A 19,066-nucleotide genomic window follows, 5' to 3' on the forward strand; every position below is an offset into this window, starting at 1 on the left:
ATGAAACCAGACAAGATTTTAAAACCATAAAACATTCCCATGATGTAAAAGCAGTTCAAACTATAAACGTTCTGCTTGTTTGACCTCTCACTTGTGTCTTTTACCTAATTGTTACTGCATGAAACTGAGACCATGAATCACATTATTAGCTCACTAATTCGAATTGTTGTGGTGGCGTGACGTGGGCTCAGTGCACTCCGGAGCAGCAGGTGGCGCTGTATATCATTGTACATCTGTACAGTAACAATGACGCGCGTTTTAAGTCAGAGAAGAAAAACTCAGCCAGTAAGAAGCGGAAGAGCTGCGCATGAGCGTTGTGCAACATGGAGGTGTCGGTGAGCGCTTTGGGCCGCAGAGGTTCTACCTGCGTGTTTCCGGTCGGTTCTGTGGTCAGGCACGTCCTGGACCGGCTCGTGCCGCTTCCGGAGGTGAGGCTGAGACGAATTATCCGGGATAACCAGGGTTAGCGTGAGTTAGCCCGGGTTAGGCGGTTTAAATGCACTCCGGGTATCGGTGTTAGCAGCTGCGCTAACGTTAGCATATAAAGTGTTTTGATGCATGCTTAATCTTCCAGGTAAGCACATCCCGCTCATCTGGACGTAGCGTCACTCATGTGAAAAAGTCACCTGGAAAAGTGACGAAACGTTCCTCCCACTGAAACCGCTACGTCCAGGTGAACAGAATCAACCTGTCGGCGGTTAGCATATAAGCTATAAGGCTAAACTCTGCATTAACCTGTCCCAAACGAGGTCAGCACTGACAGTAACCTCAGGTTATATCCAGAGGAGGCCGAAGCAATCACGAGTTTAACCCTTTCACGCATAGTGGTCACTACAGTGGACAGCTATTCAAAGGCCGTTTCCGTGTATTTGTGTCAGTGTTGATGGTGTACTTGCACATAAACAATATACACGGTGTGTATTGTTTATTCGTTTGTCAAATTCTTAAGTTAAAATGTTGTCCACTGAACCTCTTTGAAAAGTACATGTTTAAAAAATGAAGTTCAAAAATCATTTTTTCATTCCTAAAGATGAATAAAAATCCCGATTGAGTTTGTCATAATTCATGCATGAAAGGGTGAATCACTTTTAGGGCTGCCACGATTAGTCGACTAGTCACGATTACATCGACTATCAAAATCGTCGACGACTTTGAAGCTTTGTAAGATCCCAAAAGACGCAGGAATAAGTAGTAGGATTTAAGAGTGTAATAACTGATTGAAACAGAAGATGGCAGCACTGCAATTCAATTCAATTTTATTTATATAGCGCCAAATCACAACAAAAGTCGCCTCAAGGCGCTTCATAGATACAGAGAAAAACCCAACAATCATATGACCCCCTATGAGCAAGCACTTTGGCAACAGTGGGAAGGAAAAACTCCCTTTTAACAGGAAGAAACCTCCGGCAGAACCAGGCTCAGGGAGGGGCGGCCATCTGCTGCGACCGGTTGGGGTGAGAGAATCTTGTCTGCATGTACAAGGATGCCAGCTGCCGTTAAACCCCGAAGAAGAAGAAGCTGTGTCCCAGAATTCATAGCGCAGCCCAGCTCAGTTGTCAACAATGGCGGCAGCTAGTTAGTTTTAATATTACTCTTATTATTCTTTCTGGGTCACAAAATAAACGTTTAACATATTTTCAGGCGAGAATGTAGCTGTGTAAACCTCAAATATCTGCTCAGTTTATCAAGACACCGCATATTTTCAAAAGCGCTCCGACGTTTTCGGAGACGTCTGTTACCCACTAGCTCGATAGCTAGCCGGGGGCTAGGCTCACTAGAGCCGTGAGAACACCGGACTCCCGGCAAATCGTTTTCAAACCCACCGCCGTCTTTCGCTACTCAGGTTAAACATGATATGAGTCACTCAGATAACTTAAAAATGTTATTGTTTGGCTTTTTTTAGTATTTTATTTGTTCCTGAGTAAATCGCTTTGGCTGTTAGAGTTTACACACAGCTGAATAAACGTCAAGCAGACAGCTGATTATCAGAAGTGTGAGATGCTGGAGAATTTACTCCGGTGTCCTGTTATATTTTAGATAGCAAGGAGTTTATTAAACTTCACCCAAACAATCTGCAAATTTCATTAAAATTTAACAAACTACCATCTTGTCTTTATTTTTAGTTAGCACAGACCTGAAACACTTAAAGCTGTAAGCTAATGATAGTTATATAAGAGCAGATGCTGCTGGTGCAATAAGCTGTATGTTTTACATCCAATGGATGATGATCTGATTAGTCGACTAGTCGCAAAAATAATCGGTGACTAGTCGACTATCTAATTGTTTGTGGCAGCCCTAATCATTTTGACTTAAATCCGTAAAATCAGAGCCTCAGGATCAGCCCTGTTATGACCTACTTCCTGCCAGCTCTTATTCATTGAATTATTTATTTAGATTTATTCCAGATTAAATAAACTGGAGGTGTGTTTACGGGAGATTAAGGTCGTGGCTTCAGGGGATGTGAAGATGATCGAAGGGTTCATCTCAGCGACTTTTCATGTTTCCAGGATTTCTACGTCACCAGAGATGGGCGCCGGGCACACCTGGACGATCCTCTGGAGCATGGAGCCGTCTATCATCTGGAGCTCCGCCTCCTTGGAGGGAAAGGAGGTCAGTAAACGGAAAGTAGCTTCCAGTTTTCCTGCTGCAGAAGAGCTGAAGGAAACTTGTGAAATGTGTTTTAGGGTTCGGTTCAATGCTGCGCGCGCTCGGCGCTCAGATTGAAAAGACGACCAATCGAGAGGCCTGCAGGGACCTCAGTGGGCGGAGACTCAGAGACGTCAACCACGAGAAAGAGTGAGACAAACACACAGGAGCTGAAATGTTTAGATCAGACAGGAAGTGTTATTACTCTGTAGTCTTTAAAGTAGGGCTGGGTTTTGATTATCGATTAAAATAAATTCTAGCATGGATAACATAAAATCGATTCATTAAAATCCTGAATCGATTTTTAAATAAAAATTTATTTTGCCCGAAACGCCAGAATCTCAGGTTAAACCTCACAAAACTTCAACAACCACCAAACAGCTAAAACAGAGGCTAAACTCAAAGTGCGGACCCGCCGACAGGTCAGAATTAGGGAGATGTCGCCTTTCTCACCCGGCGGCACGGACACGGTCGGGGCTGAAAGCCGACAGCTCGCTGATGCTGATGTTTCGGCGGGTCCGCGCTTTGTGTTTACGCCCTTTTTGCACAGATTCTGAAGCTGCAGGTTTTTATCTCTCCAAACAATATTGACCGAACCAGCAGGAAAGAAGATCCAAGCTAAGCTTCACATAAACATCGTCATGGATTCACTCTGACTTTTGCTGTTTTGCTTCCACCAGGATGCACCGCTCTCTCTCTCTCTACCTCTCTCTCTCAACAACAGTTTCCCGTCTAAAAATCAGTTTCGCTTGCACACAAGTCTACAGCTGTTTACAGCGCTGTCGGACGCTGTTTTTTTTTTTTTTTCCTTTTACTTACTTTTGAAAACAAAGCCTCATTTCTGCTGTTCAATGCTGAACATATTTAAACTTTTTAAAATTACGCAACATTGCAAAACTCTCAGCTGTGTCTCTAATCAAACCTCTGTAACTTTGCTCTGCTTCACTTCAGCAGCATCAGGTCATGTTCACATGTTGATTAATGTTTTTCTTTCGTTTTTGATCTACTGCAGAATATTTTTATAAAATTCCTCAGTTACTTTGACACAAAGGCATCTGCTGTGATGCTCACAAGCTTTCTTTTTATAGATATAAACATATGGAAATGTACTGATGCATCATCTGAATTATAATATTTCTGACTGTCTGAGGCAAAATTTCCCCGATTCAAATCATGGATCGAATCGATTCGGGACCTTGTGAATCGGAATTGAATCTGTTCTAGAAATCAGTGACGATACCCGGCCCTACTTTAAAGGTCTTCCAGTAAAATCTGTGGTAAATGTAATGAAAGTCTCACCAGCAGGTGGCAGCGTTCAGCCAGAAGGCTCAATAACGTGTTTGCACGTTTTAGTTTCCCCACCTCAGCGTGGAGACACCTGTGCAAACACCTCTCCTGTCACACTTTGCTCCGCCCCCTGCTTCCTGCTCTGGTTTGCTGTCACGGTTGCAGTAAACGTATTGAGATGTTTGGAGCCAGTTTAACAGATTTGATAATAATAATAATAATAATAAGATTTGATGGTTGCACATAAAACATGATGAGAACAGAAAAGCTTTGAATGTTATTTATACAGCAGTGTCCAAGGTGTTGTCCAGGTGAGCGCACTTAAATTTCAAGTGTCTGAAAACGAGCTTTAAAACACCAGAAAAACTCTGAAAGGTGAATTTTCTACAGTTGATGTAAAATATTCAGGTTAATTATTGATGATGATTCACCTCAAACATCTGCTCTGCAGCAGCTGCTGCTGTAAGCTCAAAGCACTGATGTTGGGCCAGCAACACACCTGTCAAACAATCTATCCCACCGTCGAGGTCACTTCCTCCTGCAATTTGTGGGTAGAGTCTGATTGTGAGCGGCCGGTGCTCACTGCAGTGACATGTCTGTTCTTCTGTGGTGCGGCAGGATGGCGGACTGGCTGAAGAAGCAAGCGGAGCGCGAGGCAGAGAAGGAGCAGCGGCGTCTGGAGCGCTTGCAGAGGAAGCTCAATGAGCCCAAACACCAGTTCACCGACGCAGAGTACCAGCAGCAGTGCCACGACCTGTCCGAGCGACTCGAGGACTCGGTGCTCAGAGGTTGGCCGCGCTGCACAGCTCGCATGGTGAGAGCGCGAGGTCGCACGTGTTTGACGCCAGGTGTGTTTCCTGTTGCAGGTCTGCAGGCTTCCTCCAGCAGCCAGGTGAAGGTGGACGACATGTGCGGCGCCAAGAGGCTGAACTGTGATCAGAGTGAGCAGCCTGCGAAGAAGAAGACGAAGACAGCAGGAGGAGGGGGGTGCTTCTGGTGAGTCTTTAATGACAGGAAGAGTTGAACATGGCAGCTGTTACGCGATCACTCAGACAGGGAACGACAAGCACGCCGCCGGCGGCTCTGAGCTACAGCGAGCTTCTGAAAGGCAAATATTCTCAATTATTGTCCTTGTCGAGACGGCAGGTCGTTCGCTGTGCGAGCAACATCACACCCTGACAAATAAAAACATGAGGTCAGCAGCCAGGGAGGTTCTGATTGGCTGAAACCCAACCGATGAAACCAGTTGAATCCTGTGAGGTCACGCTTGGTGAAAAACAGTTAAGTGGGGTGTCAGTGATTTCTGGTGAATCCATCAACTCAGCGGGCACTGTGATGTCAACAGGTTTCCTGGCGCCCGCTGACATCACAGCGTCTTTTATCAGCAGCTCCAGTGACCTCACCGACCACCAGCACAGATTCTTGTGTTCTGAGTTCAGCTGAAGCGCTCGCAGCTCGTCTCTGATGGTCAGCGTCCGTTTACGTGAGCTTCTGTCGGCTGTATTTGGTTGGAACTGCATCGTCTGTTACCTAGCAACAAAATGTGGGAAGCTGAGAAGGTTCAGAGTGAAACTGACTGATCATTCTTGTGCTCACAGGACGGGGCTGGAGGAGATGGACGAGCTGATGAGCTCAGATGATGACGAGGCTCCGTCCACATCCAGCGGTGAAACTGCTGCTGCCGTCGTTACCATGACAACACGAAGAGAGGCAGCAGAGTCTGAGGAGGGTAGCAGGTAAAGCCCAAAGAGCGCCAGGGACCAGATCCACCGTCATTTAACGATGTCTGAAAGAGTCTTCTTTCATCCTCAAACAGTGGAAGCACCAGAACCACACAGATCCCCAGGGAGACCTCCAGAGACCAGACTGAGACACCGTCAGAGGACCGGGACCCTGAGGAGACCTCCAGAGACCAGACTGGGACACCGTCAGTGGACCGGGACCCTGAGGAGACCTCCAGAGACCAGACTGGGACACCGTCAGAGGACCGGGACCCTGAGGAGACCTCCAGAGACCAGACTGAGACACCGTCAGAGGACCAGAACCATCCTGGTCCGTCCAAACCATCACAGTCAAGCGGGCCGTCTCAACAGGTGTGTACCCGATGAATAAAGTCGGAATTTTTCAGGGTTAAAGTTTCTGATGAGACGTTTAAGGTTAATTTTAAAGTCTGAATTATGTCATCGCTGAGCTGTGGAGGTTTTCTTATTGCTGCAGCATTTTGGATCTGCTGAAGGTTTTTATGGAGTTTCTAATTTTGGAGCTAAATCGAAGAAAGCAGTCTTACATATTTGTTTAATATGTGCGTTGAAGGACATGTCCTGGTCAAACATGACTCCAAGGTTCCTCACAGCGTTACTGGAGGCCAAGGTAATGCCATCCAGAGTAAGAATCTGCTTAGATACCATATTTCTAAGCTTTTCAGGGCCGAGTACAATAACCTCAGTTTGATCTGAATTAAGAAGCAGAAAGTTAGCGGCCATCCAGGTCTTTAAGACATTCCTGCAGTTTAACTCATTGGTGTGTGTTATCTGGCTTCATGGACAGATAGAGCTGGGTGTCATCTGCATAGCAGTGTAAATGTATGCTATGTCTTCTAATGATGCTGCCTAAGGGAAGCATGTAAACAGAATTGGTCCTAGCACTGAACCCTGTGGAACTCCATAATTAACCTCAGTGTGTGAAGAGGACTCTCCATTTACATGCACAAACTGGAGTCTATTAGATAGATATGATACAAACCACTGCAGTGTGTTCGAGCAGTCAAATGTTGTGATCATTAACTTTTGTTGTTCTTCAGCAGCTGGATTTGCTCTCTGCGTCGTCTGTCGAGCAGCTGGAGTCTCTGGGTTTGGACGTCTTGAAAAAAGAACTGATGTCTCGTGGGCTGAAGTGTGGGGGAACGCTGTCGGAGCGCGCTGCTCGACTCTTCGCCATCAGAGGACAGAGTGCAGATGAGATCGACCCGCTGCTGCTCGCCAAACCGACAAAGCCCAAGAAGAAGAAATGAGATGGAACACTGAAAGCGGAGTGTTCAGCGTTCCGTCGAGTGCGAGAATATTAATCACAGACGACATTTACTCTTTCCTGATGAGCTTTCTGATTGGTTCAGACAATCACACGTATATTTTATTAGAGGTTCTGTCCAGTCAGAAAGCAGGATGTTCACACACGTCTGTGCTTCAGTTTGAATTTAACCACTTCCTGTTCAGTTTTCAATAAAGGTCTGAAACTAAACATCAGGTTCATCTGTGTCTGAGAGTCTGTGATAGAAGCGCTGCGCAGCAGTGCATGATGGGAGTTCAGAAGCCGGGGGTCCCAGGAAGTGACCTGCGGCGCCGCCACCTCCTCAAAGCACACGACGATATCACCGGCTCTGAAGTCAACGTCGCCGTCAGCCGATAGGCCGCACTCCATGCCCGCCCTCACCGTCTGCACGTCATCTTTGTGGTGCCTCAGTGCTGCCAGAGAACCTGCGGGAACATCAGGAGAACGTTAGAACAACACGGTCCAGTCCTGCTGCTTGACCCCAGCTCCGGTCTCACTCACCCTCCCACACGGTGTCCCGGCCTCGGATCAACCTGAACCTGAACCGTCGGTCCAGCTGACCTTTCTGAACCCGACAGCCAGCCACGGGAACCTTCTTCTTTCCCACGGTGACGTCAAACATGGCGACGACCGACGCCTCACCTGCACCGGGGGAACAGGTTATGTGTGACTGACATCACAGGTTCATCTTCCTCTGACATGTGACCTAAGGGGGTGTGGCTAGAAACAAAATGAACATATGCAGATCTTGCCTCTGCTCCGCACTCTGAGCGTGCTCACATAGTTTCTGTTTTCCTCATTAAATGACCTCTGAGCGTCACGTGCTCCAATCAGATGATGATTAAAAACAACGGTAGAAGCGTCAGATGGAGACGCGTTTACCTGGTGGCCGTAAGGCGGTAAAATTAAGATTAAAATTTCAGCTGATGCTACCTGTTACCATGGTGATTTAGCAGGGATGAAACGCTGACTTTGATCTCACTGATACCCCTCCGCTCCACCTGAGCTCAGCTGTGGTCACATGACCGTGTGGTGCCGACTCACCTGTGATGTTCTCTGAGACGAGTGGTGGCAGTTTGGCGCTGAGCTCCTCCTTCAGCTGATCTACCAGCTTGTAGATGACGCTGTGCAGGCGCAGCGGGATGCCTTTCCTCGCTGCCAGCTGCTCGATGCCACGGCTCGCCGCCACGTTAAAGCCATAGATGGAGCCTGATGGCGAGACGCAGCCAGTCAGGACAGTCCACACGATGTTTGAAGGTGGAGCAGGAGATTTATTATTTATTTTAAACTCAGGTACCCGTGATGCATTCATAGACACTCTGTAAGAAGGCGTTCTCTGCTCTCAGCTTTAAACCCATCATGAAATCACACTAAACCAGCCGGCGGTCAGAAGAATCTGCTGCACACAAAATGAATAAAAACATCTGGAATGGCGTCCTTTGCTCGTACCTCCAAACATTTCGGCCATGTTGACGTCGTTCTCAGAGATGTCTCCTATGCCGAAATGGACCACCTCGAGCTCGCACTGCTGCTGAGCGTCGTAGCTGTCCAGGATGTTCAGGATGGCCTCCACCGAGCCATCCACGTCACCTGGGGTCAACGGTTGTTCAGTTAGTGACATCACAGTGGGCGGAGCCTGTTTGAAGCTGGCTCAGTGCGTACCTTTGACGATGAGTGGCAGGCTGAGCTGGTCGCTTTGCATCCTCTCGCTGGGCCTCGTGGCGAAGCGGGTCTTGTTGGCCCGGTAAAGCGCCACCTTCCTCTGCCTCCAGCTCAGGTGGGACAGCCCCTCCCTCTCCCTGCGGTACTCCTCCAGGTGGAGCTTCTGCTTCTGCTCGATCGCGCTCTGCTCCTCCTGCAGTTTCCGCTGCTCCTCATCGTGACTTCTCCACTCCACCACCTCCCGCGCTCGCTGCTGCAGGAGCCAAAGGAGGAAAGTTTTTATTGTGGAAGGGACTGACAGGAAATGGTCATCTCTGACCCACGAAGGAAACCAACGACCAACAATCCAGTCTGGATTTTTATTTCAATTTCCCAAAATTTAAAACCAGAGCAAAAAAACAACGAAGAGCAAAGTTTGCAAAGAGGACGCAGAAAACGAACATCGCAGCGAAATGTTCTGAAGAGATTTTTAACGCAAACTTAATATTTGTCATTGTTTTCATTCTTGTAGGCGAAGCATCAGCTGAGATGAACATAACCTCTGTCGATTTATTGTTTAATAAAACATTTATTCTATTTCATGTGAAGTGATTTCATTTGGGCGGAGCCTGTTTATATCCCACTCACCTCAGACTCCACCTCCAGGATGGTCTCTCCAGCTGACGGCAGCTCCTTCCAGCCAACCACCTCCACCGCAGTACTCGGCCCCGCCTCCCTCACAGCACAGCCGTTCTCATCAAACAGGAAGCGAACTTTAGCCCAGGATTTCCCAGCAACCAGCACGCAGCCTCTCTTTAGCGTCCCCCGCTGGACGATGGCTGTCGTGACCGGGCTGGGAAGACCAAACTGGTCACACTGGGCCTGTTTGACTCTTTCATGTTTCCAGTAAACCAGACTTAGCACTATGAAGGACTTACCCTTTGCCTTTGTCGGTCCTGCTCTCGATGACGAGTCCCTCCACGGGGCCGGTAGGCTCCGCCTTTAGCTCCAACACCTCTGCCAAAGCTACTGTGGCCTCAGCCAGAGCCAGAAGGTTATCACCCTGACAACGTCATCAATGACATCATTTGTCTACAGCAACAACAGGTTGACTGTAATGATCTCATATTTTAAGGAAGCCATATTAACTGCTTTCATTACTTAATTTATCCTTTAACCTGTCTGTTGTACTAACTGACCAATAGGAATGTTCTTTGTGCATTGCATTGTGGGAAAACAACACGATGTGTTGTTTGATTGATGAGTTCACCTTCAGAGCAGAGATGTGAATCGCCTGAACGTCTCCCCCGAACTCCTCGCAAACAACGTCGTGAGCAAGCAGCTCCTGCTTCACCCTCTGAGGGTCGGCGTGAGGCTTGTCACACTTATTCACCGCCACGATCACGGGGACTGAAACACGGACGAACAGTAGAATCAGCAGTAGAAGAGCATAAAAACAAAATGAATAGAAATCCAGTAAAAGCAGTAGAAACGGGGCGAAGCTTCGTTCTGAGCCCTCGGCTGCGACTGTCAGGTGGAGCTCCCACCTTTGGCTCTCCTGGCATGCTCGATGGACTCCACCGTCTGGTTCATGACGCCATCATCAGCTGCCACCACCAGAACGACGATGTCGGTGGCGTTGGCTCCACGGGCTCTCATGGAGGAGAAGGCGGCGTGGCCCGGAGTGTCGAGGAAGGTGATCTTCTCACCTGTCGGCAGCTGGACTGGAAGAAAAGATCCGAGAGCGGGAACGAAGCTTCAGGAAAAAGTTTACTGTCTGTAAACGAGCACAAACCTGCAAACGCTGCTTATTAAAACAACATTCAATAATCGATCAGCAGAGTCTGGTGACAGATTTTATGATTTAATTACATTTTCTTCTGTTTGCTCTTAAAGTTTGTCTTTAAAAAAAAATCTTGTTTCGTTTCCTGTCGTTGGGTGTTTTTAAATAAAGTTTAGAGCGTGCTGTTACCCAGGAAAGCCCCGATGTGCTGCGTGATGCCTCCGGCCTCTGTGGAGACGATTTGGCTCTTCCTCAGGCTGTCCAGCAGCGTCGTCTTACCGTGGTCCACGTGACCCATGATGGTGACCACCGGGGGCCGTGGCACCAGGAGGGTGGGATCAGCAGGCGGTCTGTGAAGGTTGTAGGTAACTGAGAACCTTATTTTGTTACAAACCACTGAGACGAGTTACATACACGTGATCAGAGACTTCTTGTCACCTCCTGCAGGCGTCCCTGTTGGGTCGCTCTCTGCTCGCGCTCAGTTTGGCCCATCTGAACTTCATCCCTGACCGTGTCACCACCTCTTTAATCCATCGTTCCTCCAGAACCGTGTCCTTTTCCAGAGAGTCCAGATGCACCGATGTGTTCAGCAGAGCCTCCAGCACGTGGTCTGAGATTCAAATAGACCTTTATTTAAAACAGCTTCCAGCCACAGACAGTTTAAAAACATCGACGTCGCTCCAGGGTCGGACAAGTAGGCGCACGAGGAGCCGCCTTAAACCGGCATTCTGTCTAACGGCCACCAGGTGGCGGTAAACTCTTGGTCCGTTTTTTGGAACCAAGACAGCGAAGGTCAAACGCTCATCTTGAAGCTTCAGCGACCAATGGGAAACATCAAATAGCTCCGCCCACCCGTATACTGTCTATCATCCTTACCGAAGTCTCTGTTCATGGCTTCAGCGAGTGCAGCCGCCGTCATCCCCTGTCGGATCTCCACTTCCTGTTTGTCCACTTTGGGTTTGACCTTCTGGGTCTTCTGCTCTTTCTTCTGACCTTTGACCTGCAGTTAAAAATTATCTTTATTATGACATGCTTCATTTTTTTCACTAAAAACTTTATTTGTACAGACGAAGGAACTGTAATGCTGCGTCTTTGTTAATGAACATCATCAGGAGGAAGAAACTCACATGTTTGAAGGCGAACTTCCTGTTCGGTTGGCAGGTGAGGAGAGAGTCGGCGCTCCCGGCACGGCAGAATACGGCCGGAAACGGGAAGTTACTGAACAGAGCTGGGTCTGCGTGCACCAGCCGCCGGGTACCCCGCATCACCGAAGACATCACACTCATAGCTGCAGAGGGACAGGTGAGCCTAACGTGCGAGAGAGCAAACATCTGCAGGTAAAACGTCATCATCGGGAGGCGGTCTCACTGAGACCAGCCATCGATCCTTTCACTCAGGAGTGTGTCTGTTCCTCTCTGTCGGCCTCACAGCCCACAAACTCTGCAGGTAATATACCCGCACACATCCTGACAAGCAGCAGCCAATCAGGCGAGTGTCTGACACACACTGTTTGGGGTATATACAGTTCTACATCTAATATCCTCAGCTGACAGTTTTAAAATACCCACCCTCCACGTGTGGTTGTCCAGTCCTCTGCCTGAAGCAGCAGCATATGAAGTTTACATATTAAACATGGTGAGATGAAAGCTGGATGCAGGTGGTGGACTACATCTATGCCGAATTAACCCGAGTGCTCTAACACATCAGGAACACATGTTTACATTTTGTTCTAAAACATCTCGGCTCCACAAATCATAAAAATGTGTCTTTTGTAAATGAAGTTTGGAGCAGAGTTTACGGACTGACACCGGAGGACTCAGGAGGATAGGTTCGTTAATTCGGGCGCCGAATGTGAAAGTGAGACTTAAAAATTCAAACCGATAACGAAGAATCATCGATCCGTGAAAAGCATAAAAACTAACAGCTGTTAAACAGCAGTGTTTGTGTAGCTCGGCTGAACTTCCGGCCTGCAGAGGAAGACGCTGATTAAAGAAACGTTTAATCAGAGCCGAACGTGAAAACTGAACCGAGCAGCTCACCTAAAGCCTCAGGTGTCGTTCGTTCACGTGACATTACCTCGCAGGGTTTCTGAGTGACGCTTGGCTCTGCCTGACGTCAAAACCGGAGGACTCTACGTCGGAACAACGGTCAACTCAACCCAGCAGCAGAGCGTCAGAGAAGGGAGCGTCACGGTACCTCAGCAACCCCGACATCCGCCTCCGGTCGTTCTGGTTTTCTCTCTTCGCGCTGTCCACTCAGCTCATCGTGAAAAACTCCTGCGACAGGGAGCCGCCATGACAGCCAGCACACACGCCGGAAGCACTTTGGCGTCTTCTGTTAGGTTTGCGTGTTGCTGCCCTCCACAGGTCAGGCAGGTGAACGGAGACAAGGATCAGGACAGCTGCAGACTCACACGTGTCTGCGTTACTATAATAAGACTAATCACCTGGTGTGCTCTCAGTCAGTTATTCAGGTTATTGTACTCGGCCCTGAAAATCTTAGAAATATGGTATCTAAGCAGATTCTTACTCTGGATGGCATTACCTTGGCCTCCAGTAACGCTGTGAGGAACCTTGGAGTCATTTCTGACATATGTGCATGTCCTTCAATGCACATATTAAACAAATATGTAAGACTGCGTTCTTCTATTTGTGCAACATCTCTAAAGTTAGAAATATCCTGTCTCAGAGTGACGCTGAAAAACTAGTTCATGCATTTATTACTTCCAGGCTGGACGACTGTAATTCATTATTATCAGGAAGTCCTAAAAACTCCCTGAAAAGCCTTCAGCTAATCCAAAATGCTGCAGCAAGAGTCCTGACAGGTCCTGATGACCTTTGATCCCTCTGTGTGGGGTTCCAAGAAAAGTGTTTTTTTTATTATCAGACAAACAGCAGAGAGAAGACAGCGCCACCATGTGGATGTAAATATTTATTTTCTACCTTAATAAATACATTTTCTTCATTTCTATTTGTTCTGTTTTGAGGTAGAATTCTTTTACTTTTTAAATAAAGTTCCATACAAACTGTTTTCTACTTTTTCCCTTTTTAATAACTAGGATCAAACACAGATCCATTTTCCTCTTTTTTTTATCTTCATCATCATCATCTTCTGACAGGACACCACGACAGTCTGATAGCACCACCGTTATAAATAAAGTTGTATCAAATGTTTGGTCAGAGTTTGTGAGAAAGGCACATCCCGACAAACCAGACACAGCTACACGACACAGCTACACGCCGTCCACGGGTCACAGCAACACGCCACAACAGCAGGAAACACGTCCTCACATTAACTGTACAGCAAGAGGTGAACTCGGGTGAGAGTTCAGACCGAGGAGTCGGGGGAGCAGCATCAGAGGAGAAGAGGAGGAGACTCTTGTGAACCCAACAGGACTGCAGAGACCTCACTGACACTTCCACACAAACAGGCTGCAGAGAGGAGACGAGAGACAGACAGCAATCAGTTACAACCAGCCAGTCTCCAACCTTCCTTTCAGAGTAGGAGTGTGAAACAGCAAGCAGACAATCTGCAGACGAATGGCTTATTGGAAGAGTTTCAGTCAGGTTTTAGAGCTCATCACAGTCTGGATTCAGGAGACACCATCTCTACTTTTAAGATTCAAACTTTCCTTTTTGCTAAAGCATATAGTTAGGGCTGGACCAGGTGACCCTGAATCCTCCCTTAGTGATGCTGCAATAGACGTAGGCTGCCGGGGATTCCCATGATGCACTGGGTGTTTCTTCTTCACTCACTATGTGTTAACAGACCTCTCTGCACTGAATCATATCTGTTATTAATCTGTCTCTCTTCCACAGCATGTCTTTATCCTGTCTTCCTTCTCTCACCAATCACAGCAGATGGCCCCGCCCCTCCCTGAGCCTGGTTCTGTCGGAGGTTTCTTCCTGTTAAAAGGGAGTTTTTCCTTCCCACTGTTGCCAAAGTGCTTGTTCATAGGGGGTCATATGATTGTCGGGTTTTTCTCTGTATCTATTATTGTAGGATCTACCTTACAATATAAAGAACCTTGAGCCGACTGCTGTTGTGATTTGGTGCTGTATGAATAAAATTGAACTGAAAACATACATCCTGAAGGACCTGAATCTTTTTCTCTGTGAAATATTAGAATTTTGTCTCAGGGGTCCTAAAACGTCTCATTTAGATAAAGTAAAAAACAAACAAACAAACAAGCAAAGCATGAGTTTACTGTCTGAGCTGCTCTGCAGTCAGTTTTCTGCCCACGTTTGGCTGGTTTCACTCAAAGATTTGGTGTAATTCAGGTCTCACCTGCAGTCACTGCCGCCAGCGCTGATCACATATTTATCATCGCAGGAGAAGCGGATGTTGGTCACGTGAGCCGAGTGGCCGAAGTAACGCTTGTGCTTCGCCTGGAAATAAAGACAGAAGGTGGCGCTCAGTGTGAGCTGAACCTTTCAGTGATTTCTCATTTTCGGAGCTCACTTACAAATTTTTCGGCGCAGGGGAAGTCAAAGAGCTTGATGAGGCCGAAGTCGTCTCCGGTCACCATGTTGACTCCAGCGTGAGAAACGCAGGCACAGTTAACGTCGGCCTTCTCGGCGTTACGAGGCCAAATGCCGACAACCTCGTCCCCCACGATGCTACGAAAACCGAACAGAAACGCCTCCGTCAGGTCAGTCACACCTTAAATGAGCTCAGGAAGGTGGCAACGTTTCTGGAACTAGTTCCTGTTTTTTATTCATGAAAAGTTCCTCCAGTTTTACCTGAACCCATCCCAATTTGAATCCGTGCTTCCTGTTTTTAGTTCAGGACTCCATGGCGACCCAGGGCTGGAGGACCAGTGCTCTGCAGCTGGGTCCCAAACCTCTGAACTTGTTTACTTCCCTAAAAAGGCCCGGCATGAGGGAACCCCACCACCACCAAGGACAGCCCCATCTTATCGTTTTGTTTCTTGGATTAGAGAGGGCCCTGATTCCTCTGCATCCCATAAAGCAGGGGTCTCAAACTCCAGTCCTCGAGGGCCGCTGTCCTGAAACTGTTTCATGTGTCCCTGCTCCAACCTGAATACAGTTAGCAGGTCATTAGCGAGAGAATAGGACCAGACTGCATGCTGAGGCGGTAATTCTTGATTCATGTTACATAGGGCTGCCACAATCGATTCTTTTGATAGTCGACTAATCAGATCATCATCCATTGGACGTAAAACGTACAGCTTATTGCACCAGCAGCATCTGCTCTTATATAACTATCATTAGCTTACAGCTTTAAGTGTTTCAGGTCTGTGCTAACTAAAAATAAAGACAAGATGGTAGTTTGTTAAATTTTAATTAAGTTTGCAGATTGTTTCGGTGAAGTTTAATAAACTCCTTGCTATCTAAAATATAACAGGACACCGGAGTAAATTCTCCAGCATCTCACACTTCTGATGATCAGCTGTCTGCTTGACGTTTATTCAGCTGTGTAAAAACTATAACTTTAATCTCAGCCAAACAGATTTACTCAGGAACAAATAAAATACTGGAAAAAGCCAAACAATAACATTTTAAGTTATCTAAGTGACTTATATATCATGTTTAACCTGAGTAGCAAAGGACGGCGGTGGGTTTGAAAACAATTTGCCGGGAGTCCGGTGTTCTCACGGCTCTAGTGAGCCTAGCCCCCGGCTAGCTATCGAGCTAGTGGGTAACAGACGTCTCCGAAAACGTCGGAGCGCTTTTGAAAATATGCGGTGTCTTGATAAACTGAGCAGATATTTGAGGTTTACACAGCTACATTCTCGCCTGAAAATATGTTAAACGTTTATTTTGTGACCCAGAAAGAATAATAAGAGTAATATTAAAACTAACTAGCTGCCGCCATTGTTGACAACTGAGCTGGGCTGCGCTATGAATTCTGGGACACAACTTCTTCTTCGGGGTTTAACAGCAGCTGGCATCCTTGTACATGCAGTGCTGCCATCTTCTGTTTCAATCCGTTATTACACTCTTAAATCCTGCTACTTATTCCTGCGTCTTTTGGGATCTTACAAAGCTTCAAACGACGCGTCGACTATTAAATCAGCCGTCAACGATTTTGATAGGCGACTAATCGTGACTAGTCGACTAATCGTGGCAGCCCTACTGTTACAGCAGCTCATGACTGAATGAACACAGTGCAATAAAAGTAAATTTTTCCAAACACTTACTCGAGTAGGGTTAGGGGTCACCACCTCAGCATGCAGTCAAGTTCTATAGAGCCTTGCTAATCACCCACTAATTGTATTCAGGTGTGTTGCAGCAGGGACACATGGAATAGTTTCAGGACACCGCCCCTCGAGGAGTTTGAGACCCATACATGGTCTGAGGCATTCCCACTAACACTAACGTTAGCTAACATTAAGCACAGCAAATCAACTTTTCTGCCTCACCTGGTCCAGGTTGCCCAGGTGATCCTGTCTAGGATGGGCTGATCCGTGATCACCTTCCCTGAGGGAACTTCGTGAACCTGCCGGGTGTAGGTGCTTGTGGACACCTGTGAATAAATCAAGACATTGAAAACCAGCTCTCGCCTGACAGAGCTCTGACCCACAAGGAAAAGGTCAGAGGTCACAACAACAGACCCATGTGTCATAACTCAGCATGTGTCTTCTTAACCTTTAACCTTTATTTAAGAAGGAAGTGAAAGTACCTGGATGTGTCTGCTGTCAGCAGAGAAGTCGATCTGGATGACACACCCGGGAATGTCCTTGCAGTAACCAATCCGATTAAGTGATGGCCCGAGAGAGAGGTCGTAGAAATCCACAGCGCTTTCAACTGAGCCCACCGCCAAGAACCGGTTATCTGGACTGAACCTGAACAAAGAAATCCAGAAACTGAAGTTAGTCCCAGAACTGTTAGAGGCTCCTGTTCGTGCTAATGTTCAAACCCACCGAATATCCTGGATGGCCACGCTGCGGTCTCGCTTCTTGCCCCAGACGGTGAGCGAGTTGACCAGCAGGACGATGAACTCCCCGTTCTCCATGCCGATGGAAACCATTTCTCCGTTGGGACTGTAGGACGTGCACTTGGCAGGATGGCCCAAACTCACCTTGTTCAGGAGTTTCTAAGACAGAAAGCAGGATTAAAGGAATACGCCGTACCAGGTGAGGTCGGCAGCACACCACAGTTCAACCCCGTACCTTATCAGCCAGGTCCCATATTCGGATGGTCCCGTCATCGCTGGCGGAGATGAAGACGTCTTTGAAAGGGTGACTTGTCAAACCCCAGATCCCTCCCTGAGTGTGTCCGTTGATCATGGTGTTGGAGGCAGCGTTCTTTTCTCCAACCTCTATGATCTCCCCATCCTTGGTTCCCACCAGGATTTTACCCTGTCAGAGAGTTGGAGGTTACTCTTCCTGTCACTGGAATCACAATAACATCAAGCACCACGGACCTTCCACAGTGTGTTCTTCACACCTTTCCTCTGCAGACAGATCGGACGCTCTCCACTGGTTGGCCGGTCTCCAGCTGAAAAGCTCGGCAGCGCTTCATCTCCTGGTCCCAAAGCTTCACAGCACCACCCTCTTTGGTCCTGATGAACAGCAGCAGACAGCGGGATTTCATGTTTTTTTTATATACATCAAAGGAATCCAGAAGAAGGGTACATCCCTAAAATGGATCTGTCTGAACCCTCATCTTCACCTGGTGTAACCTTTAACCTTTAGCCATGCTTGTGGCCGGTCCACACGGTTTATAGCCGTGTTTCCCAACCACTGTGCTGCGGCAGATTATCTGATTCCACCTGATTAGTACTCTAAATGACCGGCGTGAGTAACGGGCAGAACAATGGCATTCTCTTCCACTAGAGGGCAGTACAACTACCTGCTCTAATTCAATGGGTCTCCAACTGCCAGTAAAACAGAAGAAGATGAAGAAGAAATTACATAATCCTCACGCTGTGAGACGATGCAGCACATAATAGCAATAGATAAATATTTGAACAGAAACAGCAGTCAGTCTGACCTGGTCCTGGAGAAAACTCCGACCCAGATGAAGGCCAGAGCATGAGATGGGTCAGAAGAAAGCAAAAAAGGTAAACTGGGGACGTATGTCTGTGAAGGTTCTCAGTCATCCAGGTCATCGTAGTCTAAGGAGCTTGCAAAGAAAAGCGTCTGGACTTCTTTGAGTTGCTTGAAGACGTTTCACCTCTCATCTGAGAAGCTTCTTCAGTTCTAAGGTCAAATGTTGGTGAGTCCCAGATTTAAACCCAGTGGGAGTTTCCCCCCACAGAGGGACAAAAGGACCCCCTGATGATCCTCTAATCGCCTGAGCCAAAGTGTGAAAGCGGGTGTGGGTCCCAATCAGCCAGGGTTTCGGGTGAGCTCATTGTGAAACCTGGCCCCACCCTATCATGCGAATTCCTGAGGTCAGATGGCCCAGGATGTGAGTGGGCGTTAAGGCATCTGGGGAGGTCACCATTTGACCTTAGAACTGAAGAAGCTTCTCGGATGAGAGGTGAAACGTCTTCAAGCAACTTAAAGAAGTCCAGACGTAAACTGGGGACAAACTGAGCCAAGCTCAGTGCTCGGGGAAAAATGATCAATATGCTTTTTGTTTGGTGGTGTGCTATGTGATTTTTCATATGAGCCGTGCTCCAAAAGGTGTGGAAACACTGGTTTATAGAGCCACTGTGGCATCACCCACTGTGGCATCACCCACTGATTCC

At 47.5% G+C, this 19,066-nt stretch overlaps 3 protein-coding genes across 11 annotated transcripts in view; 1 reads left to right on the forward strand and 2 right to left on the reverse strand.

The window, feature by feature from the left end:
• Window positions 1-295: 295 nt before the first annotated feature.
• sde2 (SDE2 telomere maintenance homolog (S. pombe)) lies at window positions 296-7,175 on the forward strand. Of its 3 annotated transcripts, XM_040010014.1 has the most exons (9): window positions 296-428; window positions 2,508-2,610; window positions 2,685-2,796; window positions 4,552-4,721; window positions 4,800-4,929; window positions 5,532-5,669; window positions 5,750-5,918; window positions 5,970-6,026; window positions 6,734-7,175. In XM_040010014.1, the coding sequence occupies exons 1-9, from the start codon at window positions 324-326 to the stop codon at window positions 6,941-6,943; spliced, it is 1,194 nt and encodes a 397-aa protein (XP_039865948.1). In that variant the 5' UTR covers window positions 296-323; the 3' UTR covers window positions 6,944-7,175. The 3 variants fall into 3 exon arrangements, with proteins under 3 accessions (XP_039865948.1, XP_039865946.1, XP_039865947.1); XM_040010012.1 differs by having other exon boundaries at window positions 5,750-6,026; XM_040010013.1 differs by having other exon boundaries at window positions 5,750-6,026; window positions 6,737-7,175.
• On the reverse strand, window positions 7,025-12,887 carry mtif2 (mitochondrial translational initiation factor 2). Of its 4 annotated transcripts, none has more exons than XM_040009999.1 (14): window positions 12,602-12,887; window positions 11,533-11,713; window positions 11,282-11,405; window positions 10,844-11,015; window positions 10,595-10,755; window positions 10,170-10,346; window positions 9,893-10,032; window positions 9,561-9,685; window positions 9,271-9,475; window positions 8,644-8,896; window positions 8,431-8,571; window positions 8,026-8,190; window positions 7,483-7,623; window positions 7,025-7,406 (listed from the first exon to the last, which is right to left on the reverse strand). In XM_040009999.1, exons 1-14 carry the CDS (start codon window positions 12,616-12,618, stop codon window positions 7,099-7,101), a joined length of 2,310 nt encoding a protein of 769 aa, XP_039865933.1. In that variant the 5' UTR covers window positions 12,619-12,887; the 3' UTR covers window positions 7,025-7,098. The 4 variants fall into 4 exon arrangements, with proteins under 4 accessions (XP_039865933.1, XP_039865935.1, XP_039865936.1 ...); XM_040010001.1 differs by having other exon boundaries at window positions 12,482-12,886; XM_040010002.1 differs by having other exon boundaries at window positions 12,445-12,886.
• Window positions 12,888-13,497: 610 nt separating this feature from the next.
• Window positions 13,498-19,066, reverse strand: part of LOC120720365 (echinoderm microtubule-associated protein-like 6) — a 33,262-nt gene continuing 27,693 nt past the window's right edge. For all 4 annotated transcript variants that reach the window (XM_040010025.1, XM_040010026.1, XM_040010024.1 and 1 more), the window contains 8 exons: window positions 17,818-17,932; window positions 17,541-17,729; window positions 17,292-17,464; window positions 17,051-17,213; window positions 16,791-16,894; window positions 14,871-15,024; window positions 14,693-14,793; window positions 13,498-13,836 (listed from right to left, as the gene is read on the reverse strand). In XM_040010025.1, the coding sequence (XP_039865959.1) occupies window positions 13,812-13,836; window positions 14,693-14,793; window positions 14,871-15,024; window positions 16,791-16,894; window positions 17,051-17,213; window positions 17,292-17,464; window positions 17,541-17,729; window positions 17,818-17,932 (1,024 nt within the window). In that variant the 3' untranslated portion in view covers window positions 13,498-13,811. The remainder of the gene's footprint in view (window positions 13,837-14,692; window positions 14,794-14,870; window positions 15,025-16,790; window positions 16,895-17,050; window positions 17,214-17,291; window positions 17,465-17,540; window positions 17,730-17,817; window positions 17,933-19,066) is intronic.

The sequence above is a fragment of the Simochromis diagramma genome, unplaced genomic scaffold (genome assembly GCF_900408965.1).
Source record: "Simochromis diagramma unplaced genomic scaffold, fSimDia1.1 OVJJ01000578.1, whole genome shotgun sequence".
NCBI classification, from domain to species: Eukaryota; Metazoa; Chordata; class Actinopteri; order Cichliformes; family Cichlidae; genus Simochromis; species Simochromis diagramma.

Bases quoted from the DNA above. Each gene is read 5' to 3' on its own strand.
- mtif2 (XM_040009998.1), bottom strand. From the start codon at position 11,757: ATGATGACGTTTTACCTGCAGATGTTTGCTCTCTCGCACGTTAGGCTC. The intron at 9,686-9,892 runs GTGAACTCATCA...TGACGTTGTCAG, and splicing joins TTCACATCTCTGCTCTGAAG to GGTGATAACCTTCTGGCTCT. The intron at 8,572-8,643 runs GTACGCACTGAG...CGTTGACCCCAG, and splicing joins CCTGCCACTCATCGTCAAAG to GTGACGTGGATGGCTCGGTG.
- sde2 (XM_040010012.1), top strand. From the start codon at position 324: ATGGAGGTGTCGGTGAGCGCTTTGGGCCGCAGAGGTTCTACCTGCGTG. The intron at 4,722-4,799 runs GTTGGCCGCGCT...TTCCTGTTGCAG, and splicing joins CGAGGACTCGGTGCTCAGAG to GTCTGCAGGCTTCCTCCAGC. The intron at 5,670-5,749 runs GTAAAGCCCAAA...ATCCTCAAACAG, and splicing joins GAGTCTGAGGAGGGTAGCAG to TGGAAGCACCAGAACCACAC.